Below are 27331 nucleotides of genomic sequence, written 5' to 3' on the forward strand. Positions count from 1 at the left end.
CAACAGGAAAGCACACACAACCCACACAATGGACACTCCTGGAGAACCCAGCTCAGGTGATCAGGGAGACTGCACCACTGGGCCCCACAGAGCACTACATATGGCCACCCAGCCAAGATTGGGAGACTTAGCAGATCTGCCTAATACATAGGAACACACAGTTAGGCAGCCAAAATGAGGACACAAAGAAATATGTCCCAGGTGAAAGAAAAGGAGAAAAATCCAGAAAAAAAAAAAATAAACGAAAAGGAAGGCAAGCAACCAACCAGAGATTTTAAAACAATAGTTATAAGGATGCTCAAGACTCAGTGAGAACCTCAACAAAGAGATAACATGCATAAAAAAGGACATAGAAACCATTAAAAAGAACCAGTCGTAAGTGAAGAATACAGTAACTAAATAAAGAATGCACTAGAAGGAATCACCAGCAGACTAGACGATGAATATATTTAGAGGCTGGTCTAAGCCCTCATCTAAGGTTATTTGCTTAGGACACATGGTTAGAGGTCGATGTTACGGGTCCAAGGCCTGGCTTGGGTTTGAGGCTTTTATTAGGTGTATACCCCTAAAACTAATGTAATGTTGTATATTAGCTATATTTTAAATAAAAATCGTTTTTTAAAAAGGGCAAAGGACCTCAACAGACACTTTTCCCAAGACATACAGATGGCCAAGAGATGTACGAAAAGATGCTCAATTTTACTAGCTATTAGGCAAATGCAAATCAAACCCACAATGAGATACCACCTCACACCTGTTATAATGTTTATTATCAACAAGAAAAGTAATAACAATTGTTAGAGAGGCTATGGAGAAAATGGAACCCTTATAAACTGCTGGTGGGAATGTAAATTTGTACAGCCACTATGAAAACCAGTTTGGAGGTTCTTCAAAAAATGAAGAATAAAGCTACCATACGACCCAGCAATCCCTCTTCTGGTTATCTACCCCAAAAATCTGAGAACATTTATCTGTAAAGATATATGTACCTCGATGTTCATTGCAGCATTATCCACAATAGCCAAGACATGGAAACAACCTAAGTGTCCTTCAGTGGATGATTAGATAAGGAAGATGTGTGTGTGTGTGTGTGTGTGTGTGTGTGTGCGCGCGCGTGCGCGCTCGCACACGCACTCAGCCTTAAGAAAGGATAAGATACAGCCATTTGCAAAACATGGATGGATCTTGAGATTATCGCGCCAAGCAAAATAAATCATATGAAAAAGGACAAGAACCATGTGATTTTACTCATATGTGGAATACAAAACGAAAAGCAACAAATGAACACACCAAACAAACTCATAGACATGGACAACACTACAGTGATTACCAGAGGTAAAGGGAGGTGGGGAAGAGGATGGAGACAGTAAAGGAGGTCAAATATATGGTGACGGAAAGGGACTAGACTTGGGCTTTTGAGCACACAACATACTGCTTATGTGTTATAGAATTGTACACTTGAAACTGATATAATGTTATTAACTGTCACCCCAATAAATTAAAACATGGAGTAAAAAAAAAAAAAAGACTGCCAGAGAAAAACATGTTGCATTTTCCCTAAATAACTCATTTCCCCATTGACAAAGATATTTTCTTCATACTACACATAGCTACCTAAATTCCTCATGCTAGATAAACTCCCATGTAAGAGCCTGTGCACAACACAGCAGGTTACACATCAACGTACAGTTTAACTTCAGCTCTTTAAAAAAAAAAAAAGACAGAAAATATGGATGGATGGATGGATGGATGGATGGATGGATGGATGGATGGATGGGTGGGTGGAGCTGAAATATTAACAACAGGATCTCTGGGGTATTAGAATTATAGTTGTTATTTATTTACTTAGTTCTTCTTTTTACTAATTTTCTATAATAAATATGTATTACTTAGCAATCACCAAAAATATTAATAAGTCCCTGAGGATTATTGTTATGTAAATAAAGTTATTCTTTATAAAAGGTTCTGCACTACCAAGGACCATTTTCAGCAAAGGTACATGCTAACTTCTGATTTCCCCTTTACTTCAAGTCTCATTAAACACCTCTTGACTTTCCTTTTCCCACACCATGTACCCTCAGTTCTTTGTGCCTTTTGTCCTAAGACTTTTTCCCACGCCCAAGTTTGAAGTATTCCATGTTTCACTGAAGAGACATAAAGATGATCCAAGTATTCCTACACCTGTCCTTTATTTCTGTTAAGCCTAAAGGAAGGACTGCATCACATTTATGATGTTATATTCTCTGGGTCACACCTACTCTTCAAAAAACTGCAGGAACAGTGTATCTTATGTATCAGAGAGTGTATTATCTTCTAAGGTTGTTACTCAATTTTTTTTCTCTCTTATACTGAGAAAACCGGGGTAAAGAGAAGTTAAATAACTTGCCCAAGGTCACATAACTTGTCACGCAGATTCATTATCTACCATCTCAAACTCTAGTCCTGCTCCTACCTCAGTTAATGACACAGCCATCCTCCTAGGCTGTGAGATTAGAAATCTCAAGAACATATTACTTGGTTCCCTTTCCAATCAATCCAAATGTGGAATCAATTACCAGATTGTGTATATTTTATTTCTAACATCCCTTCAACAGTCAGTGTCATTCTCTCCCTTATTATTGCTACTGCCTGGGTTTAGCACAGCATTCTCTCTCTCTCCAGGACCACAACTGCCTCCTAATGGGGTCCTTGTCTCCAGTGTGGAATCCCTATAATCCACTCTGCCCAAAGTCAGCTTTCGCAGCATACACAGGTCTCATCAATGGCTGTTTACTAAGACACAGGGAATAAAGCCCACGTGGTCAGTCGAGATTCATCCATATTGTTGCATGTAGCTATTGTTTGTTCATTTTCGTTGCTGCATAGTGTTCTACTGTGTGAAAATAGTCCAATTTATCCACTCTACTGAAGATAGACATTTAGAACAGATCCAGTTTGGGGCTATTATCAACACTGCTGTAATAAAACTATTTATAATGCATACAGGTACATGAGTGCACCAGTATCTCTAGAGTATCCAGCAATCAAATATCTGGGCCATAGGATAGGCACAATTTGAACAGATAATGCCAAATGTTTTTCTGAATGGTCGTACCTGTATTTTTTTTCTTCATTGCATCAATTCCAGTTGCAATGACTAGCACATGGTAGGAAATCAATAATGCATTAGGAATGAAAGGATGGAGAGGAAGACAGAGGGTAGGGAAGAGGAAGGGAAGAAGCAAAAGAAGGGGAGAAAATTAGAGTACATCTCAATGCTTTTGCCAGGGAACCAAATGTCTCAGGAGTTTCACCTACTGCAGCCTGTAGGGGGCAGCCTTCACCTGGCTGAGTGAGAAACCACAACAGTTATCAGGAAAATTATGTAAAAAGAGGAGGCTCATTCACACACGAAGAGCCTGTATCTGAGTCACATCTATCACTTTGGCTACAGAGCTTACATAATTCAACACAGAAAACAATGGAATCACCACTGTGGAACACAGAATCACAATGAAACACAGAGAATGCACAACACAGATTTCAGAACACCTTTGTGAAAGAGAATGGCAGCTGATACCATCAGTCTTCTAGTGGGTCATTTAAATTTTTGGTTCCTTCTGGATTTGGGAAAATTTTAAAGTTCAGAGGAAATCAGGAACTACTCCCCAGAGCACATGGCCACCAGCTCTGAATCCTCAAAACAGCGGTTTCCAGGACAGCAAAAGCTCTTAATGAGATCCTATCCTCGCATTATTGACTGGTTAGGTAGGGCAAATCTTGCCTAATTGTTTCCATGAAGGGAATTTAATCAAAGTGTCTTTGAGGAAAAAGTCTCCACAAATATTCTTGTGATGACATCTTAATTCTCATCATGATGTTTCCGACATTTCTCCTATAACCACATAGAGGGGTGCCCCAAAGGCAAGGCAGGGTTTGCAGGTGAGGGGGTCAGCTCACTCTTTGCCAACTCCCTGGGTCTAACACCACTGCAGAGACTGCCCAGCTGGGATGTACACACCACACCAGAGTACAGAGTCTTGCCCACCCCGTCTTCCCAAACCCATCTATCCATCTATGGAACTGTGCTCCCTCAGAGAACCAAGTCAATGTAGAGTTCTCAACAAGTGCTGCAGTTTTCAGCCTTCACACGTACACACACACACACACACACATACACACACACACACACACACTATATATATATGTATATATATATATATACACACACATATATAATGTATACATTATATAGCATATATATGCATATATATACATATGCATATACATATACATACACACATATAACATTCCTGGAGTCAGATTACTTGGATCTCCTAACACAGAATGAAGACCTACCCAGGTACGCAAGTTCACGAAGCTCTGTGAAGCTCAGTGTCCTGTGTAAAATGGGGTTAATACCTATTTCATAGGTTGTTCCAAGGGTGAATAAGGTAATACGTGTAAAGTACTGAAGGTAATGTGGGTAAGAACTCAATAAATGTTAGTCAACAATATGAACACCAGTCAGCATGAAATGGGACTGGGAATGGAGGAGAAGGCAGAGGGTCAAGTCTCCAGTGAATGAAGAAAGTGACCATATGATCTGTAAGTGACAGCTATGAGGAGGAGGAGGTGGGACAGCCTCATGAGGTGTTGAAAGAACGTGGGTGTGGCCATGAGGAGCTGCTCTCAAAAGGGTGATGTTTCAGTTCCCTCTGTAAAATGAGTCTTTTGAGAGTTCCTATTTGCAAGGTTTAAATTAGATATAAAGGGAATCAGGAAAATCATTTTTTATCATTAAAAGCAGTTTAACGTCTATTGAGGTCCCTATTCTTTCTGAATGTCACTAGATTAAATCTTATGACTTAATTTCAGGATTCTTGGAAGGGATTTTATGCCTTGTTTGCATTGCCTTACCATTCCATGAGTGCCCAAGGGTTGTACAGAATTACATATCATTTTGTGGGGAAATAACCTGTACCATAGATCCAGAATTCTCTTCATCAAGGAATCTCAAGTCCAATGAAATAATAGCAGAAAGCAGATCATTATGAGTATACACACTTGCATTTGTTATTGCTTGTATCGATTATGTTGATTATAAATAAAATATGCAAACATCCTCAAAAATAGTAACGGTACTAATATCAGTAATAATAATAGTAGTAATAATAATGTTATCTCCTACCACCACCATTCTTTTTCCCATTTACAGAAAGAGAAGCACAGTGTCTGAAACTTTGGCCACGGTACAAATACAGCTCCAGGCAACTCTAAAACCTTTGTACCTCATTAACTTCTAGGTAGCACTCGATCACCAAAAACCACTTAGCAATGAGCCGCTCCCTTCTCCTCTGGCATTCAAAGCCCGTGGAGCTCCAGAAGGCTCCCACGTCTCCAGCTTTGTCTCCAGCTTTGTCTCCCATGCTGCTATCACGTCACACACACACTATTCATCTGCAGAGTTGCTGTGTGAGACCAAACACCCTGCCAGGCTCTCTAACCTCCACTCCTAGGCCTCTCTCCCTCTGAGTTGCTCTGTTTTAACCCATCCCAGGTTACTGCCTAAATTATTAACAATGAGCAGCAGCAGGAAATGCTGTAACACTGAGGAATAATCAAATCTCAGGAGCGCAGCAGCCTAGTGTGGGTACTTATCACAGGGCAGGGTGGCTCAGTCTCTTAAAACATAGAATTTAAGAATTGATCATCAATAGCCTACTGTGGTAAAGCATTGTATTAAGTCCTTTATAAATATGCGTTAGTTAAACTCTCACAGCAATTTTATGAGGTTAAAAGTAAAAGCTCACAGATGAAACAACTGAGGTTCAAAGAGGTGAATTTGCTCAGGTCTCCCAAAAAGGAGTGGTAGGGACCCTATCTGAATCCACAGTTAACCTCAGATCCCTGTCCCTTCCCGTAGTCCTACTACCTAAAGAAGGGCCCGTTCAATGCCAGCTGGCTGGCATGAAGGTTCAAAATATACAACAGCTTGTGAACTGGTCCAATAGGTTTGCCTTGGGATATCGGGCCCACCGATGCAAGCATCTCACTCTGGGCTGGCTTCGAGCATGTGTGATCTACGTGATCGCACAGGACTCAGCTATCAGAAGGGCTACACACTGAGTTGAATGCTCTGCTGTCACTGTTTTGAAATTCTTAACCATTTTTGAACAAGGGACTCTGCATTTTCATTTTGCACTGGGCCCTACACATTACGTATGTAGCTGTTCCTGATCTATACAATACTACCCACTGCCATGCCCCGGAGGGTTCTGAGACGCTTCGGAATGCATGTGTCAGTTTAGCAACACCTAATAAATGCCTCAAACACAAGCAAGGCCTTGGACCCATCACATCGACCTCTAACAATGTGTCCTAAGCAAACAATCTTAGATGAGGGCTTAGACCAGCCTCTAAATATATTCATCGTATCATTATTTATAAGAGCAAATAATGGGAAATCATGCAAATGCTCCCACATTAGGGCATTAATAAAACACACTGGAATGAGTTTATCCAATGAATCCATCTGATCAGCCATAAAAACCACTTTAAAAAATGACACATTTAATAAGGAAAGACAGTCCCAAATGTAATGATAAATGAGTGTAAAAATCAGAATACCATGCACAGCATGATTCCATGTTTGTAAAAATGATTTTCCTGCCGAATGAGTAAACACACTGCAGCAACTGCAGTGTGCTCCGGCAGTGGAACGCTACATAGCAATGGGAAAAGAGCAGACTCCTGATAGGCACACGAAGATGCTCACAGACAGAACGGTGAGCAGAAGAAAACGGAAAGAGCAGAGCACGTCCTGCAGGACTCCATTCCGTGTGAAGACGAACCACAGGCGGGACTAATCTCTAAGGACGAAGGTCACAGTACTGGTTTCCTTTGGAGCCACCGATTAGAAAGCGCAGACACCTGCAGAGGGTATCCGACCATATTCTGGTTCCCTTCTAGGTGCTCTGTAACTGTTCTACCATGAACATGGAATACCTACTTGTGAGAGGGGAAAAAAGAGGAAATATTATTTTTAAATATGATAATAAAGAATACTCGGAGCAAGATGTGTCCAAACTCGACCACTGTGAGGATCGGAAGGTGTTCCTATCTTAAGATAAGAGGCTGTTGAGTCATCCCAGGGCAAAGGAGAGAAGCAAACAACGAGCTAGGAAAGATCACATAAATTCCTCTGAACGCTACCACCCTCTTGAGGTCACATGCATGTTCCACGGAGCTGCCTCCACCTCCAGCACAGAAAACGTCTCAAAATGTAGCTGTAAACGCAAACCAGAAAACCGAACTCAGCGTGTCAATTTTATTTTTTCATTAGCTACCAATATTAATCTTGATTAGAAAGATGGCAATCAAGCTCCGAGGTGTCGAGTCTCAAGCTGAGGGAGGAGGCAGATCCTTAGACCCAGGAGACCATCATCAGCATCCTGTCTATTGTCTCAAGGCCTTTCGGTTGTTCTTCATGATACCCAGGCCTGGTTGATAAAATATTTTAATTTTTATTACCCAAACTTTTTATTCTACAGATGAAAGAAACTAAAAGAAAACAAAGAAAATTAAACCAGCATCTCCTCAAGAGCGCAGAATGCCACCCAATGTTGACACTAATCCCATTCAAGCCTCCTTTCTTCATTCCTTCCTTCCACTGATAATTTCTCTCTTGCATAAATTCAAGAGGGCCCTCATCTATATTTACGGTTTGCTGGAGAGCCAGATTATCAACTGGTCACAGGAACTTGGCACAAAACAGAGTTCCAAAAGGGATGCCTGCTATATGTTTGCTTGCCATTGGGACCATAGGATACTAATTGGTTATCAGGGCCTTTCAAATCTAGCTGCTCAACTAAAAAGGCAAGTGCTAACTAAACACATGGAAGTCACCAAAATGTCAAATTTGCTCCTGGAAGAAAAAAAAAAGACTTCGGAGCAAGGAAAAATGGATACAAGAAGAAAAAATGCCCAACAATTAGCCCTTTGAAATGCAAATTATACTATTTGTGATTCACTAAATGAATACTCAGGACTTGGGATATTTTAATCCAGGAACTGGAAAATAAAAAATTCAAAATATTACATAGCTTATTTGTTAGAATGAACAGTGTTCATATAAGTAACTTCAACAATAAGGAAAATTTATTGAACTAGGAACAGCTGTTCATCCCATTAATTTAATCTGTGTGTAAAGTTTGACTTTGGCTTTCTTTTATTATATCCCAGAGGGAATTTCTTTGATATTTTATAAATGTTGAACCAAAATATCCAATGTTATTAACACACACTTCACTAGGCTGAGCATTTTTAAATCTCAGAAATCAGGTTTGTAAGCACCAGTGGATACGCTGAAACTCTTAGACAAGGGGGGTGACAACATGGGCGATTAGGATGCTCACTGATGAATATGGGAGAATGGTCTCAGTACTCAAAAGCAAAAAGACCCAGCTCTGCAACATCATGAACAGAGGTAGTCTCCACTGATCGTGATAACTTGCTTCAAGATAACAGAAACATTTTTACTTATCCAAAACACACACAGCTATGGTGAAAACGCAAAGCCCAAGAAAATACCTTTCCAAGATGATTATCTTTTAGCATTCCATCACTCAGATGAGGTAAATGTCCATTACTGAAGACAAATCAAATACATATCAATTATTTTCCCACATAATACAATAAAAATAAAAAAAAGAACCAAAAACTAACAAATATACTTTAAAGAATAGAAGCAAACACAAAATAGTAAGAAATTAATAAGCTTATCTTGGAATGCAAGGTATCAGAGGGCAGAAACCATGACTTTTCCATCTGAGAACTCTAAAACAATATACTCCATCCTCCACTTCCAACGAAATGCCTGTGCTCTGCTCTACACAGTAAATAAAGCACATTCCCACGAGGGCTGACTTTTAATTTTTGTTTCTGATTAAGACTCACTTTTCTATGTTCTGATTTGGCCCAAGTATCCGAAGGCACAGCCATGCATTAGCCCGGCATCTCTGATTGGGGAAACTGAGGCAGTTCCTCAGAGCACCGTGCAGGACACCCCTGGGTCCACAACAGCCACACTCACAGCACGAACCAAGAAAAGCACATAAAACACAGGGGAATTCAGTCCAAGCCAACGGCTTGTACTGACCCCTGGATGCTATTCTCTGCAGTGCTTAAATCTCACTGTGGATCTAAAAATAGAAGGGTTCCTCCTCCCATGAGTCTGACGGAGGAGCGCTTCTCCCCAGAGACGGTGTGCTGACGGAACTCAAAATCACAACAGGCAACGTCTTCCTGCAGTGTAATGGTAAATAATTACAAACACTGTTTTGCAGATTAAAATAAAACATGCTAAAGATCAGCATCATGTGAATTGTTAAGATTTTGATAACCACAATCAAGGTAATGATACAAAACGTTAACATTTATTGACCACTAAGAGCAGGCACTGTTCTAAGCTCTCTGCATGTACTATCTCATTTAATGGTCCCAACAACCCTCTGAGGTAGGGATGTTATCCCCATCAAACTGAGAAGGAAACTGAGGCTTAGAGAAGTGAGGTAAATCGTGCAAGGGCATATAATTATAGTGCAGAGGTGGGATTCTAACTCAAGAGTCTGGTTAGTGAGGCGTCGGACATGAGAGAAATCGGCAGGTGCCAGGTCAGCTATGTGGACAAAGCAAATCTGTAGACTGTTGGATAAATGAGCCAGGTATACAGAGACAAGAGACTATGAGGCTGCCCTAGTTCCCGCTGGCTTTCCAGATCCTGGTTCCTGGCTCTTGGGAGGCTCACCCTGTATTCATAGCCAGTCGTAAATTCCTATTACTTCCAAAGCATAAGAAAGACAATGAGTACCATTGTGAAGAGGTAATGCGAAGAAGAAAAACAGTGTGCAGCATTCCTCCTTACTGGTATTCTCCAATTATTTTTGTCCAGGTGCCCAGATTTTTTATTTTTAGTTATTTGGGTTTGAGGGCCTTACTATTTCCACTAAAATGATACATGCATCAAAAAATTCAAACTATATAAACAATATCAAAAACCACAGTAAATTATCCTCTGAAATCATAGTTCACAGCAATAACCACTATTAACATTTGGTGCTTGTTACATTTTGCTTTTGTTTTAAACTTATCTCAAATGACTTAAACATTTCTCACCCACTATACTGGCAAAAATTTTTTAAAGTTTGTTAGTATTAAATGCTGGAAATATTATAGGGAAATGAACTTTCATGTTGATCAGAATGAAAATTAATGTATTAACACATTGAAAGACAATTTGACAGAATTTGTATAAACTATAAATATGCATGTCCTGAGAAGCAGCCATATATCTTTCTTTCATTGAGATATAATTCACATACCATAAAATTCACCCTTTTAAGTACACAATTCAGTGGTTTTAGTATAGTCACAGAACTGTGTGTGACCATCAAAATTAGTTCCAAAACATTTCCAACACCCCAAAAAGAAAACTCCACACCCATTAGCAGTCACCCCCTTCTTTTCCTCCATGCCCACAGTAGCAACCTACTTTCTGTACCTATGGATTTGCCTATTCTGGACGTTTCAAATAAACTGACTCATACAATAATATGAGTACAATATGAATATGAATAATATGAACAATATGAACAAAACTGATTCGTACAGTAATATGAACACAAAAGAAGCCTTTTGTAACTGGCTTCTTTCAGTTGTCATGTTCTCAAGTTTCAGTCATGTTTTAATATGAACCATTACTCCATTTCTTTTTATGGCTGAGTAATATTCCATTGTATAAATATAATACACTTGTTTATATATTCATCAGTTGATGGGCATCTGTTTGTACATTGTGCCTAGTAATGAAGGGTGCTATAAACATTCCTGTACAAGTTTTTATGTGGACATATTTCAATACAATGTAGAATTGCTGGGACAAGTGGTAACTCTATGTTCGACTCTTTGAGTTACGGACAAACTGTTTTCCAAAGCAGCTGTACCATTTACACTGCCAGCAGTGTGTGAGGGTTCCGATTTCTCCACATCCTCTCCAACACTTGTTATTGTGTCTTTTTTATTATAGCCATCCTTGCAGGTTTGAAGTGGTACCTCACTGTGGTTTTGATATGTATTTTCCTAACGACAAATTATGTTGGGCATTTTTTCATGTGCTTATTGGCCACCTGTATATCTTTTGGGAGAAATATCTCAAATCCTTTGCCAATTTTTTTATTGGGTTGTCTTTTTATCACTGAGTTGTAACAGTCCTTTATATATTCTAAGGAACTAAATATTCTAAAAGGACTAGATACTAAACCCTTATCTGATATATGGTTTGCAAATATTTTCTCCCATTCTCTTTTCATCTTCTTGACAGCATCGTTTGAATCACAAAAGTTTTTAATTTTGATGAAGTCAATTTTACCTATTTTTACTTTTGCTGCTTGGGCTTTTGGTGTCCTTTCTAAGAAACCACTGCCTAATCCAAGATCACTTACGTTTTCTCCTCAGAGTTTATAGTCTTAACTCTTTCATTTAGGTCTTTGATCCATTATGAGTTAATTTTGTATTTGGTGTGAGGTAGGGGTCCAACTTCTTTCTTTTGGAGGTGAATATCCAGTTGTGCCAGCACCATTTGTTGAAAAGAATATTCTTTCCTCCATTGAACTGTCTTAGTATATAACTTTTAAAAATACACCTTAAATGTTCTCTAGCTTGACTGTGGCAGTGATTACGCAACTGTATATGTGTCTGTCAAAACTCAGAACTGTACACTAAAAAGAATAAACTTTATTATATGTAAATAATATCCTTGATAAAACTGAGAATTAAAACTTCTTTAGAGAAATAATCACACAGAACATTTACAAGGATCATATGCCTTACAAATATTGCAGTACTGTTTGTAATAAAAGAAATTGGAAACCACCTGAATGTCTGTCATAAAGGAAAAACCTAAATAGTATAATCATAGGTATATGGTAACATATGATAACACAGTATAATAATATAATATAGTACAATCATAGGGTTGAAGCCAATGCAACAGTTCAAAGGAATAAGTTATATTATATATATGTATATACAATACATTCAGTTTAGAAACATTCTATTAAGCGAAAAGGATAAATGCACAATGACTCACACAGAATGAAAGCATAGATATAAAAAAGATATACAAAACTATACTACACAGGCTCTTTGAGTACACATGTAAGTACCTAAAGGTATGTCTTAAAGGTCTGGAAAAATACTCAGCACACTGATAGCACACATTGCCTCTGGAGAGGGCAAAGAGGCACCAGGATTGGATAGGGTGGTCAGAAACGAGATGAGTGCTGTCCCTTTTCTCCCAAAGGGAAATGTATTCATTAATTACTTACGTGACTTAAAATCAATAATGTGTGATTTATGTGAGTTGCACACACGGGTTATAAGTATGTGCTCTTTAAGGTACGTGCTCATTGTGCACCCACCCTGTTCATACACACACATACACGCACACACACACACACACACACACACACACACACACACGGAGAGGTGATCTCACCAGTTTGGATTTTCCATACTTTCACGGAAGACAGACTCTTCCTTCATGGACGCATACTGTGTCCACGTAAGGCAGTGACTCCGTATAGCCATGTTTCTTTCTTGGGGATTGAGCCATGATTCCTCTTCTAACTGGATACTGGGTACCTTTAAAATGCTCACCTGTCCAACAGAGGGAAAATGGCTTTCTCAATTGAGGAAGAACAGACTACATAAGGATTGTGTTTAGAACTGTTTTCAGTCTTGGAGAACAAAGAGGACAAGTGATCCTAATATACGGATGATAGCTCACCAATGGCCATGACTGCTTGATAATCAAACATACTCTGACCTTACCAAATGCTGGTGAGGGCATGCAAAGATTTATGGAGGCTATAGAGTTCCTGGCCTGATTTCCCTAACTGCTAAACACTAAGCAAATTATCAGTCTCCTCAGTGTCTCCTCTAGGGCTGGTTATGGCCTTCTTAAATTGATAGATTCTAATTGGGTCCACTTATAGGCTCACGTGCAGGACGATATCAAGTAAAATATTTTCTTCATTTTAAACTTTGCTCAATACCTAGAAATGTATGCTTTCCTAGGTGGAAGAGACATGGAAAACTACAAAGGCAGAATTGTACAAGTCAGAAGTGTCCTTAAATTATTTAAGAATTGAGATACAACACAAAGTTGAATGCCTCTTTAAATAATAGATTCAAAGCGTGTATGTAGGGCAAAGGCAGAGTACACACTTTGTGGGAAAAACCCATAATAATTCGCTGCACACACTGCAACACATTTTACCATCTGGAAAATAGAAGAAAATTCATTTTCGTTGTCCTATCAGCTTTCTTTCCAATAAAGAATGTGACAGAGTTTTAATCCACGATAAGGAAATAATAGAAGCCATCAGTTTTTTCGATATACCGTACGGCAGTGGAATTTGCGAGCTAGTCAGCAGTCCAGCTGCGTTCCACATCATACACAGAATCACTTCCGGGTTGAAACCACCACCTGAGACACTTCACAAAGTAAGCATCAAGATGCTCTCTTCTTATTTCCTAACGATTTTACAAAAGGGTTCTTGGCACTAATTTCTCTACGGTTCAAGCAGTGTGATTAAAAATGTCCACTTACCTTTTCCCCAACAATCACTGGTGTGCTTAAGGATTTCAAAGAGAGAAAACAATTTGCTATCATGAAGATTTCGTCAAGGCTATTACTTTACAGAAACAGACACAACAAGACTAACAGAGAGCACTGAGAACATTACACTCGCTGAAATAACTGTTCTCTCTGACAGTGAAATAGAAACGGAAGCTTTTATATTCCTGACTAAAGACCTGACAAAACATTTACCATTGGCCTGCCTCTGATCAGTGTTATCTAAGGGTCATATCTAACCACGGACTCATTAGAAAAGGTGGTCACTTCAGGTAAAATGTCCAAGGTTTCTTTAAAATAATTGTAGACCATCTCTATGTCCACTAAGAAACCTCCACACGAGAGAGAGAGACAGAAACAGACAGGAAAAAACTATCTCTGGTGGCATCTGCCAAAACTGAGGTTGGGTAGGACAGACCTTTCTTCCTCTGAAGGACAATGAGGTAGAGAACTGGGAAAGTTCTAACACTCCTTTACACTGGAATATGTCCTTTTCATGGCCATTTGGAAATTACCCAATGTTACACCAAAGCTTAATTTTGAAATAAATTTACCTTCCTTAAAATTTCCGGAACCACATTCTGACAGATCGCAATCCTCTTTCTATAGATGATCCCTGTTGACACATCTAGAAACAGAAAATTTTTAAACTCAAGAACGAATTTAAGAAAATGTACTCATGTCTTAAAAGTCAATAACACTGTTAATGGCAATCTCAATTTTCTATATGTAGATTTCCTAGAGAAGATGTTTAACTCAAAACTTCGTGTCTCTGACCACTTTTCTGGGGGCGAATCACTCCAAATGTACTTATCTGTGATCAAGGAATAAGGGTAAAAAAAACTACTCACACTTCACATTGTAAAGTCAAGGATAAAAGAATCACAAATTGTTCACTGCTATGGACTATCAATGTCAACACTGCAATGACAAGGGCCACCAGCCTCCTATTCAACCCCAACACAGAGAATGTTTTAACAACAACAAAAAATGGAGAATCTGATTCTGCCACCTTCTGCCACCAAACATGTTTTCAAGCACAGATTCCTGGCTACAGAATTTAAACCTATAATTAATTATATTAGGCACATTCTTCTTTCATAGGGGGGCAGACTCCCTGTGGACTCAGCCATGCTCTTGCTGCAAGGTTTCTCAGAGCTCTGGCGACAGGAGCCCTGAACCTTGGTGCAAACACCCTAAATGTTCAGAAGCTGTTGACAGGGAGAGAAACTGGTTTGTCTCCTTTGTCCACTGGCATTCCTTCGGGTATTTCCTCCAGTGTTTACAGCACACATACTTAAAATGGATTAGCCCCTGCTGAGGGCAAAGATGCCCTGTCAATGGCAGAAAGCATAATTAATGTTCCTATACCACTTGGGAATGCTCACATTGTTCTCCCTTTTCATCCTCGCAACAACCTAAAAGCACGATTATTATTTTCCCATTTAACAGATGAAAAAAACGGAGCCTCCAATAAGTTAGGTCATACAGATAGCAACAAAATAAAGACTCGAAATCAGATTTCTCTGCTGACCAATGACAAGTTTCTCCCACACCAAGGGCAGGTATATGAGAAAATGTGTTCTTAAATATTTTTATAGAGTTATGGCAATGCAAAAAAAAGTATCCTCACAAGCAAGACAGTTTCGTGCTCACCAAGCACAGAGAAGGCCTCAGAGTCACGTAAACAGTCGCACCACATACGCTTACTCAGAAGGCTCACGAACATGTTAGACCTGGGCCTGGGTGTCTCTGAATGCTCATACATTGATTATGTGCATCATTACAGCTTCCCGCATTGCCCAGTTCTCAAGTTCAAATGCGGACAGTGAAAATGCTTCCCCAGGAGATGTGAATAACAGAGAACAGTGAGGACTCCTATGTTCTACTCCAGGGGTCAGTAAACATTTTCTGTAAAGAGCCAGATGGCAAATATTTTAGGTTTTGTGAGCCATACAGTCTCTGCTGCAACAACTCAACTCTGCAGTTGTCACAAGGAGGCCGCCATAGATAATATATACACAAATGGGCATTGCTGTGTGTCAATAAAACTTTATTTACAACAAGAGGCAACACAAGCATAATTTGCCAACCTCTTCTCTAGTCAACACTGAACCATATTAAGTATAGTTATGACTCCATAATCTAATCACTTTGAGGTCACATCTCACAGACATGCTATTAATCACATCTTTTTTGCCATCTATAAAATTATATACAAATATATTATAGGGAGATAGCCATGTAACCTTGGGTAAGTTATTTAACCTCTCTGTGCCTTCGTTTCTTCATTCATTAAATAGGCATAATAATACCTACCCCATACATTGCTCTGAAGATTAAACTAATTAATAAAAGAAAAAGTTCCTAGTACATATTAAGTGCTCCAAAATGTTAGCTGTTACAATTGTCATCAATTATTAACTGAGAAAGTAAAAAGAGCATATTAGGCAAGGCTTCAATTCTGTTTAAAACATACTAGGCCACACACACACAACCACACATCATCTTTACAAAAATTAGTATCACTTGATGACCATCACTGAAGTAAGGTATATTCAGAGAACTTACCTCTTTTTTCCTCCACAGTTTTTACACAGATGACATTTTTATCCATGGGGTTGGGATACTAAAAGAAAACACATAAAGAATAATTACCATCCATCTTTTACCAAAGTGATGTATTTCATGGTTACCACAGTTATTTGCAGGAGCAGTAAATATCTCCCAAGCAACACCTAAGGCCAGTTTTCCATCAAGGGTCTTAATTTTATGCATCAGCCTAGATAAGTGAGATGCTACCATCAGTCAGACCTGATTGAAATCTAGGGGGAAAGGTCTTTAGACCCAACCTAACACTCGGTGCAGAGGGGGAGGTTAGGTTACACGAATTAATATATAATACTATTAATATTGAACCAGCCTTATTAAAATCAACAGTGTTTTTTGTGGTAAAACGCTTTATTTGCACAATCTTGTTTAAATCTCCTACCAGCCTCTCTGTTGTGACCGGGTTATGTGATATTATCCCATCTTTCAGAAATGAAACTGAAGAAAGGTCAGAGAGCTTAGTTTCCCAGCTAGTTAGTGGTAGAGCCAGGAAATCAAACCAGCCTAATACAGAGTGAATGCCTTCACTATTATCCCACACCATTGCCTGCTGGCTCAGTTAGCATCACAGGAGTATAATCACAGAAGCAGTCTATGCCAGGTACTCGAGAAATACTTTATTGATTAAATTCCCCTGAAAGACAATTTGGATGAAACAAGGCTGATAATAGCTACCGTTTTTTGTCCTAGGCAATTTACATACTTTATTTCAGTTTAATTCTAAGAACGATTCCATGAGCTACATACTGGGTGTTTTTTTTTTCCATTTCACCTGTGAGAAATAAGGCTCAGATGAAGTGAGTCATTTGCTCAAAATCACCCAGCTAAGGAGCGCCGAGAGGATGATTTACCCACAGATACTCTGTTGCTTTCAAAGCCTGTACACCTAACCTATGCTCAAATCACCTCCGAGTTACGCAAATTCAACCCTTTCCGTTGCTCAGATGCAAAAAGAGAGACTAAGCGAGCAGAAGTGACCTCCTCAAAGCCACAGGACAGGGTGGCTGCTGACCCAGGCCCGCGGAGCGCTCCCTGGGCGCTTTCTCAGAGGTTCACTGCTTCGTCATGAGATCAAATCTGAAAAAATTACAGGCAGTCTTATCCAAAACATCATACGGTGCTAAGGGAGAGGTGAGAGCAGTGAAGAGGCTGAGGGGGAAAAGAGGGGCCCCTATTTGGCAAACTTGAGCTCTAAGTCTTCTGAACCCCAGGAAACGGTATATAAAAGTCATCGAGTGTGGACCTGCCGACCCCACACAGTTGTGTGCATGTGTGTGCACGTGTGTGTGTGTAAGAGGTTGGCTGACTGACCAACTGACTGAATTTCAGGGAAATGGGTCCTTCACTTTCACACATTCTTATAGATATCTGTGGCCCCAAAAGACAATGGATTAGAACACAGGCTCTATGAGAGAAAGAACATTGTCTATTTCAGTCACTCCTGTATCTCTACCCCCTAGCACAGTGTCTGACACACAGTGGCCACTCAACACGTACCCGTTGAATGAATGAAGGATTTGGAAGATAAACCTCGTTGACCTCAGCGATCAATTTGGAGAATAAACCTTATTTCGTTAGGGGACCACTCTGTAAAGACCAAGCTTAGTCCTCAGCAGCTCAACACCTCATCACGCCCCCATAAACTGTCATTCACACGGCCACCCTGGCAACTGCAATCTTGCTAACTAATCAAAAACATGGCTTTCTAAGTAGGCATTCATTCATTCCTTTTTGCTCCAGAAAGAAATGTTCAACATAACGACTGCTTTCTTGCAGTTTAGCCTTCAGTATTTCATGAAGATGATGTCCATGACAGATGTTCAGGTTGAGCTATTCTGTTCCTCAGCAAGGGGCATCACTTACACAGCACCCTTGAAGCAAAGGAAATACTCAAGACTCACACAGATGCCCTGAACTGTGTGTGTGTGTGTGTGTGTGTGTGTGTGTGTGTGTGTGTACTAGAACTTTTACACTAAGGTAAAATGAAAGCATTTCCTTCACTACAGCCCTAGTTTGCTTATTTTATATTCATCAATACATCCTGACGGAGTATTGTAAATACAGTGTAAGTTGTAAGATTACTGAACTGAATTATGAAAGAACTTGGATATGTAATGACCAGAGACAGACAGTGATCCAAGTTTCCCAGTTCTGATTACTTCACTATCAGTGAAATTCCTAAAGAGTATATATAAGCTCAGAAACTTCGCACTTTCACATAACTATATTTGTTTATTAAATCAAAGGGTTTATTAAATCAGTTTAAATAATAGTGAAAAACTCTATTCTTCATTCAAAATTTTTTTGAGTACCTACAATTATCAGGCACCGTTCCAGGCACTGAGACACAGTCATGAAACAAACAAAATTGTAGCCTCTTAGTTCACCTGTTAGTTGAGGAAACTTTCTATATATATCTACATACATACATACATACATACACACACACAGACTAAAGAATAACAGGGGGATGAGAAGTTGTGGAGAAGAGCCATTGTAAAATACTTCGGGATCACCCACCAGACAATGCTTGTAAATACCAAAAGTAAAATGGAAGTTCTATTAGCCAAACACAAGACAATCCTGAACTATTCACTCTAGTAAAATCATCTGCAAGATTCAAGTCATTTTCCTATGCAACTACTTATGGAGATGGATAGACATGAGCCTCGCTTCCATGAGAATGGGAAAATTACAGGTTTATTTATGATAGCTAAATACCATGACATAAAAGGCAAATGTTTGAACTTTTTTAAATTAAGGATTTATTGTGTTGAGGCTCCCCCTACCTGGCATTACTTGAAATGATCTGACACCATCTTGTAACAAATATTTACGATTTAATTCGCAAAACTTCATCTGAAGTCAGATAATAAGGGGTGGAGGGAGGGAAGACTGCTCAGAGAGGGTCACCACCAGTAATGCCAATTTGAGAAGACAGAAAGCAGGTGACCAGACTTTTCTGGACATCTTTTCAAACAGTCTGACAGTGGAACTGATGAAGCTAGGTCAGGATCAAGCCCATGAAAGACTCAGTGAGCACCTACTGTGCCCATGAAGGTTGCTGCGTGACAGGTAGCAGTAAACCTAGTAATGATTAAGATAAGGAATCTTTTTGTGTTTAAAATACGATGGCATAAAGCCTGCACACAAGCAGGGTCACACTGGGATTTTCCAGCCCCCACGCCACACTAGAGACTCTCCTGGAAGCAAAGTGCTCTGATGACCCAGATACCTACCTTCCAAAACCCTTTGCCGTCCTTGGGCTTGACTCACTGGGTCACAACGACAGTGGCAGAAGAATTACTTCACAGGCTGGGTACATGTTCCTCACCCTTGCCATCTTTTCTGGGTGACTTATGGATTTTTCTTAAGGTTTATTTGACTTAATTTAGAACTTATGATTTTTACTTTCATCACAGAATGTATAAACTAACTCCTTTCCCTTTCCCCAAGATACAGAACTACTGCAAATGATCACTGTATATATTATATGTATGAAACAGTCTAACAAGAATAGACTGTAGTAGACTCTCCTACATTCTCATATATCTTGCTTTCATTTATTTTTTATATATTAAAAGGTAAGAGGCCAAAAACTACAAAAAAAAAAAAAGTGGGTAAAAAACAAAATATACATGAAAACAAAGACATGGTTATAGAAAATGAGAGGCCAAGAAACTGAGCCCATCTAATTATCAGGGTAACATTCAACACATTGTGGGAGGAGCTTCATGAAGATATGGTTTTCACCTTTCGTATATACAGGAGAAAAATATATATAAGCTTTCATAAAGCCTACTCTTGAGAGAGTTAGGAGTTATTAAAATATCAACTTTCCAAAAAGCTCAAAAGTCAATGTCTGTCTTTTATAACATACTCCCCAACCGCACTCCACCCCCACCCCAGAGAAAGACTCAATGACCTTCATAGGAGTCATTGTTTACCAACTTCCAAATAGCACAATCCAAGAGAGTACAAGGAAGTGGCTGTATGATTAGTCCAGCAAAGAGGAACTAAAATAAGTCTGGTATAGTAACCTATCTGCTTTATAAGCATTAAGGGAATCCTTACAAGTCTGGCTTCTTCCAAACATGTACATGTAAGTTACCAATGTTATTTAAATAACACTTGTAAAATAAGTCATAATTCAAATATGCACCTTTATTCACACTCACTTCCCCCTTTATTACTCCAGGTTAGTAAAGATTTCTGCAGACTACTTCTCTTGGCTTTTGATTTTCAGGTGCATGGAATAAATGTAATAAACCATTATTATATTACTATTATGATTTTTAACAAGTCCTTGTAAAGCACCTACTATATGCCAACACTAAGACATGGATATTATATGCAACTATGTGTGTCACTCAATTTATTTCCCCCAACAACTCTAGAGGATAGTTATTATTATTTTGTAAATAGAGGCATAAAAAAATGAACTGACTTGCCTAAACTCACATACTGTGTTTCACCGAAAATAAGACCTAGCCGGACAATTAGCTCTAATGTGTCTTTTGGAGCAAAAATTAAGATAAGACCCAGTCTTATTTTACTATACTATACGGTTGTGTATAATATAATATAAGACCGGATCTTATATTAATTTTTGCTCCAAAAGACGCATTAGAACTGATTGTCCAACTAGGTCTTATTTTCGGGTAAACAAGGTAGCTAGAAGCACTCTGTCCGCCTCCCCCCCATCTGATGTCAGAGCCCATTTCTTCACGTCTGTACCATCCTCCTTCAGTCCGTGCCTAATCTTCTAGTGAAATTGAGGACAGGAAGATAAAAGTGAAGAAACATTATTACAGTATGAGCCAAAAGAAAAATAGCCCTTGTCATATGTCAAATCATTTATTTTGGAACTGTGGGTTCACCCCAAATATTTCAGGATCTCTGCAGGGACATATGTTCCAGACATGTAAACGTCAGATTTGTAAAGGGGAAGAAATAATAGGATCAGAAAGGGAAATGTTATTAATTACCCAATCAACTTTCTACTCTAAATGGAAATAGTCATTCATAAATCTCGTTTATGAGTTTAAGGGTAAACACTCAAATCATTTTGTTCATCACACCAGGCTCCTGGCTAGAATAAATAATACCCGAGGCCACTGGGTTGAAGCAAAACAATTATTTTACTCTGTCCATTTTATGACAATACCCAAAGTAAAGACATGTTACTGAACCCCACACTGTTTCAGTCTGAAATTACAGAAGAGTGTATTTCATTCATTCATTCAACAGTGATCTGTTGAGTATCTACTATGTTCCAATATCTCTTTGGGTACTTGGGCTACATCAGGAACAAATGACAAAATCTCTGTCTATGAAGCTTACGCTCTATTCACAATGACTCTTTTGCCTATAGCATAAAAAGAAAAACCAACCTGAACAACTCTATGGAAAGAAAAACTATAAATCCTCTGGCCTCATTTGAGAATAAACAAGAAAACCCAATCAACACAACGGCTCTCTGGGTCCTTTTTAATGACTTTAAGTTTCAGGTAGGCGAAATTTAAGAAATCTTTGAAGACTTCTTAAGAAAGACAAGCCCATTACACCAACTCATGTTTGCTTCCAGAGAGGAGTGAGCTTCTAAACTGCTCCACTCATCTACGCAACTTTGTGTTCTCTTTGTCAGACAAATAAAGAAAACAAAATCCACTGTCAAGTGCACTGACACTGTAATTCATGGAAAGTACGATTTAGCATCCGATGAATAAACCATTTTGGATTTCACAGTATTCCCCCAGGAAGAGTTCATTGAGAAACACTGTACATATTCCATGAACAAAGAGTGTTGTAGTGTTTGTTTTCAAACTGCCACTTAGCTTTGAAAGCATGTAGCTAATATTCTGCCTGTGGTATCCAACAGGCAGGTGTAAGAAGAGCAACATTTCTCAGGTTTTAAAAATAGTAGATTATTATAACTTGGAAGGCAAGTCCTAACATACCGAAAGCCATAGATCAGTAGACTCTATTTAAAATAGAACTCCCTCAGTGCTGGAGAGGCTTCAAACATACCATTGTGCAAAATCACATTAAATACTTCCCAGAGATCCTCATATGATCGTCCCTTCTGCCAAGTGCTTTCCTTTCAAAAACCTACATAAAGACTAGAAGAAACATAAAAGTGTATCTTGCCAAAAAGATCATTCTTACTAGTTCAGGCTTATAAAAAGCTTATACTTGTCGAATTGTTACACATTTGATCTTCACAACAATCCTGGGAGATAGGTGGGGTACATGGCATTCACAGATGAGAAATTAAGACAGTCGGGTTGTCTTATACAGTTGTGCAGGTTGCTCACTGCACAAGAGCTTCCAATCAAGAGAAGCCAGTGGGCACAGAGCTACAGGCAGCTAGAGGAAAGAGCAACTTTTTCTAATTTGCATAAACAGCCCCATTTACTTTCCACTAGCCCCATTTACTGTGAGCTTATGGACTAGAATTCCAAGATGATGCCTCTTTCTAATTCACACAAGTTCTAACAAGCATAGGCTGGTTAAAATGGTTCCCCAAAACCACCCGTAAGTTTTAGGTTTCATAGTATTAATGGAAAGAGCACAATGACTGGAATCCAGGTCTACTGACTTCCAGCTCATGGCTTTAAATAAAGTAAGACAAAAATTCTCACAGCACATGGATTTGTTGATATCTTAGAAATAGTCACATAGCCCCTCCCAGGGATCTGTGGAGGCTGGTTTTGAAAAGGAAACATGGAAGTGTAGTGTCATCCATAGTGTTAGCACTGTCCCATCACTACGCCTTTTCTATAAATGTTCTCATCCCCTTTCCCTATCCCTAGCTTCCAAAATGTCCTCCTCAGTCTTTTTTTTACTATGTGCCAGGCACTTTACTAAGTATCTTTAAGAATTCTTCCAGATCCTACCTAAATGCAGGTATATAGGTGACCTCAGTTTATAACACACGGCACATAAAAAGTCAACCACAGAATTGTGAGCATTAAAATTTTGTCATTGGTATAAGCCACTAAATCCCCGGGGTGATTTGTTACACAGCAATAGATAGCTGAAACACTGTATTTTCTCTCCCTGTCACACAGCAAAGCTATGCCCTTATGCCAGGCACAATAAGTCTAGCCAAATGAATAACCCTGAGAGAAGACTGGACAAAAGGGAAATTGAGATTGGATGAAGAGCACAGCAAAGTTGATTGTGAAACATTTTATTCCCTCAATACAATCAGTCCTCTGGATCCAACCAACCATGGATTGAAAATATTAGGAAAAAAATGAAATCCCCAGAAAGTTCCAATAAGCACCACTCGAATTTGCCACACACGATGCTGAATCCATGTGAATGAAATGACTTGTAGGCATCTGCTGCTGTGGCTTATATGCAAATATAGGTTGTATGCAAATACCACGGCATTTTATATAAGGAACTTGAGCAACCCAGGATTTTCACATCCAAGGTGAGGGGTCCTGAAACCAATCCCCCTCCAGAGGGATGACTGTAATCATCTGAGTTCCTATTCTGTGAAGGACAGCACAGCCTGGTGAATAGGTGTGGGCTCCGGATTCAGATGTGTTGAAATCCTGACTCTCCCACCTGCTAGCTGTGGGAATTTGGAACAACAGTTGCTTCACCTTCTCTGAACCTCAGTTTCTCCAGACGATGAAGTGGAAGTCAGTCTTTACTTCCTAAAGCTGCCGGGAGAAGTAAACATGATAATGTATGAAAGCACTTCCTTCTCCCTTCTTGCCTAGGAAACTCCTATTCATGCTTCAGCCATCATTTCACAAACACCACTATTTCGAGGAAACCTTTCCAAATGGCCACCCTCCCGGACGTTAGCCGGCCTCCCTGCTATATTCAGTCACAGCACCATGAACTTTCCCTGTGTAAATACACATCATCAATTGAAATTATGTGCTCATTTGTTGATCATTTATTAATGTCACTGTCATTCACAGAGACCATCAGCTCCATGAGAAGAGGGTCTGTCTGTGGTGCCCTAGCACCTAGCACAGAGCCTGGGACACAAAAGAAAAGCATCTCTAAATACCTGTTGAATGAAAGAAAAGTGTTTAGCTCAGATGCTTGGCACGTGCCAAGAACTCTCTAAACAAGAAATTGGCATTGTGCTATGTGCTTTTGTTTCTGCAGGATGAGTCCTGCCCTGAAGAAGCTTACAGTCTAATGAGGGTAAAAGACAACTGCAAACGGAACTATCCAACACTGTAGAAGATAGCTAGACAAAGTGCCCCTCTAGGTCTGACAAGGAAGAGATCGCCTCCCGGGGGGAACAACGCAGAAAGGCTTTCCAAAGAGCAGTGGAAAATCCAACTTTCCACTTCCTCTTTTTTTAAACAGCTGTGGGAATTTGGGCAGATTGCTAACCTTCTCTGGGCCTTAGTTTTGTGATCTGTGAAATGGGGAAAACAATAGTATCAGCCCAAAGGGTTGTGAGGAATCAAGTGAGATAATTCATGTAAAGTGCTTATCGCAGTGGCATTAGAAAATCCACCCTTCGAAGTGCCAGTCCTAACAAAAAAATGGGGTGTTTGCTGTTTCTCTTTTGGGCCCAGAAGACTGGCCTAAAGCAAAGTCTACACCAGATCTGTAATTCATGTTTCATTCCTTTATTCATTCATCAGATTTTTACTGAGCATCTTGTAGCTGCGAGGCACTGTGCTAAATACTGGAGATGAGTGAACAATAAAAGGCCTCCATGGCAACACCCATCTTCACCAGCCAACTATTCCCTCCTCTGGGACCCAGGCCCCCAACTGTGTCACCTCCTCTAAGGGAAGTCAGGTCTTATCACTTAAAAATCTCTAACAAGAAAAAGTCACCTCCCTTAGTTTGGCTTCCAAGGGGCATGTGGAGTACACAGCCTGGTGGCTGTTAATGCGAATTCTTGCAGATCCCGCTTAAGAACGTGAAAGCTGAAGAGGAACCTAAAAGAGCCAGTGCAACCCTCATCTCACATGCAGATAATTGAGGCCTGTAGAGAAAATGACCTTTGACCAAGGTCATCGCGTGAACTCACTAAAAGCAGAGGCAGACCAAGGGTCCCACTTCCCAGGCCTGGGTGCTTTTGAAATTTCCCTGTCTCCTATTACCAGAAGGCAGAGCCCTCGGGAGAAAGGGCCACTGAGCACTGAGGCGAGGGTGCTCGGTTATAGTAGTACAAACAACAACAGTAACATTTTAGAGGACTAACTAAGCATCAGTCCTTGTGATAAGCACTTTACAGGAATTCTCTCACTGGATCCCTCACAACAAACCCTTTGAGCCGATACGATTGTTTTCCCCATTTCACAGATCACAAAACCAAGGCCCAGAGAGGGTAAGCAATCTGCCCAAATTCCCACAGCTGTTTAAAAAAAGAGAAAAGGGGGAAGGCGGTAGAAAAATAATACTGAATAAAGTAGGATGATGGCTTCCATGCCTCCCACCAACTTTTAAGAAAGATCGACAAGCCGTGTACAACCTCAACAGGGCTCCAGAACTTGGGTTCCCTGTGCCTCTCCCCGCAAGCCTCGCCCTTGAGCCGGCACAGAGATGGACGTGATGCTCCACACGGAGCCTCTCCCTCCCGCCACAGGGGGAGCCTTCGAGGAAATCCACCTCCACCCTCGTCCAGCACACGCCGGAGGCGAACCCGGCAGCTGGCGGGGGAAATGGTGGGGGCGGACTTAAGCGGGGGGAGGGGGGGAGAGGCGGGGGGGGGGGGGAGAGGCGGGGGGCGGAGAGGCGGGGGGGGGAGAGGCGGGGGGGAGAGGCGGGGGGGAGAGGCGGGGGGGGCAGGGGGAGGGGGGAGGTAAGAAGGGGGAGAGGCGGAGAGGGGAGAAGGGAGGAGAGGGGAGAGGTGCAGGCAGCAAGCGACCGGAGCGCAGACGGCTGGCCCAGCGGAGACGGCGCGGGACACCCCACGCCGGGGCCTGGCCAGGGCGGGGCCGGTACCTTTCGGAGGAAGCTGGCGACCACCTGCTCGAAGGGGTACTTGTACACCTGGTGCACGTCGACCGTGACCCCCATCCCCGCGCGCCCGCCACGCCCTCTCCCAGCGCGGATCCACCGGAGTGCTGCCCCCGACGCCGACGTCCACACCCATGCGGCCAAAGGGGCGTGGGGGGTTGTCTTTCTCCTTTTTCAAACTTTCGAAACTTTATTGTCCACTCACAGAAACAGACAGGCGGTCGCGCTCCCGCCCACTTCCGCCAACGTCCTGTGTGGGCGGCGGGGCGCGGGAGGTGCCCCCGGAGCTCGCTGGGCCCGCCCGCTGCCGCCGGCGCCACCAGCGCCACCAGCGCCACCAGCGCCACTACGCCTGCAGACCGCAGTCTGTCTGCCCCGGAGGCTCCATGCCATACCCCAGAGCTGTAGACTTTGGGACTTTGGCTTGTGTGTCATCACTTGGCCTGGAGCCACAGAGTAAGTTTTAAGCCACTGTTGGCAACACTGAAAAAGTAATAAATATGTTACTACCCACCCTCCAAGCTGAGAAGTTGTAATACAACCCTCCTCGGTGTTGCTGCATCTGCTGTGACAAAGGCCAACAACTCACACGACCCGGCAGCTGCCTCTCAAGACTTGAGGTTGGGTCTCAAGTACAGTAAAAATTGCCCCTGTCACCTAGGAGTGTCCAGGAAATAAAGAACTGTAGCTTAGCATATATATCTGGCTCCAAAAATTCCTATGGTCCTTAAAGGTTAAACACCTTGGAGCAAGGAACAAAGGGGTTCAAAAAGAATTTCGAGTACTCTTCACTGCAGATTTTACAAGGAGCAAGTGAATCCATTCATTCAAATAAGTTAATCAACATTGTTTACTGAGCACCTACTATGTACCAAGCACTGTGGTAGGCATTGGATTCAATGGTATATAAACTACAGTTCCTGCTGTCAGGTAGAATGAGTAAGCCAGGTGATTTAACATCCAATAAAGAAAATACGAAAATAAACGCGATAATGGATTAAGTTACAGGGGGTAGGACATGATTTTAGCTAGGATGTATAAGGAAGGTCTGGGTGGTGGTGACTTTTACATTTATAATTTTATAAT

The 27331-nt window shown here is 40.7% G+C and overlaps 1 protein-coding gene across 2 annotated transcripts in view; it reads right to left on the minus strand.

Moving 5' to 3' along the window:
* PRELID2 (PRELI domain containing 2) overlaps window positions 1–26496 on the minus strand; it is a 62316-nt gene extending 35820 nt beyond the window's left edge. The window contains exons 1-4 of one of the 2 annotated variants that reach the window (XM_081035485.1): window positions 26231–26496; window positions 16250–16307; window positions 14233–14306; window positions 12536–12696 (exon numbers count right to left, since the gene is read on the minus strand). In XM_081035485.1, coding sequence (XP_080891611.1) covers window positions 12536–12696; window positions 14233–14306; window positions 16250–16307; window positions 26231–26305 — 368 coding nt within the window. In that variant the 5' untranslated portion in view covers window positions 26306–26496. The remainder of the gene's footprint in view (window positions 1–12535; window positions 12697–14232; window positions 14307–16249; window positions 16308–26230) is intronic. The other variant, XM_081035486.1, reaches the window with a different exon arrangement.
* Between the last annotated feature and the right edge of the window lie 835 nt (window positions 26497–27331).

This window comes from Rhinolophus hipposideros (genome assembly GCF_964194185.1).
Source record: "Rhinolophus hipposideros genome assembly, chromosome: 23".
NCBI classification, from domain to species: domain Eukaryota; kingdom Metazoa; phylum Chordata; class Mammalia; order Chiroptera; family Rhinolophidae; genus Rhinolophus; species Rhinolophus hipposideros.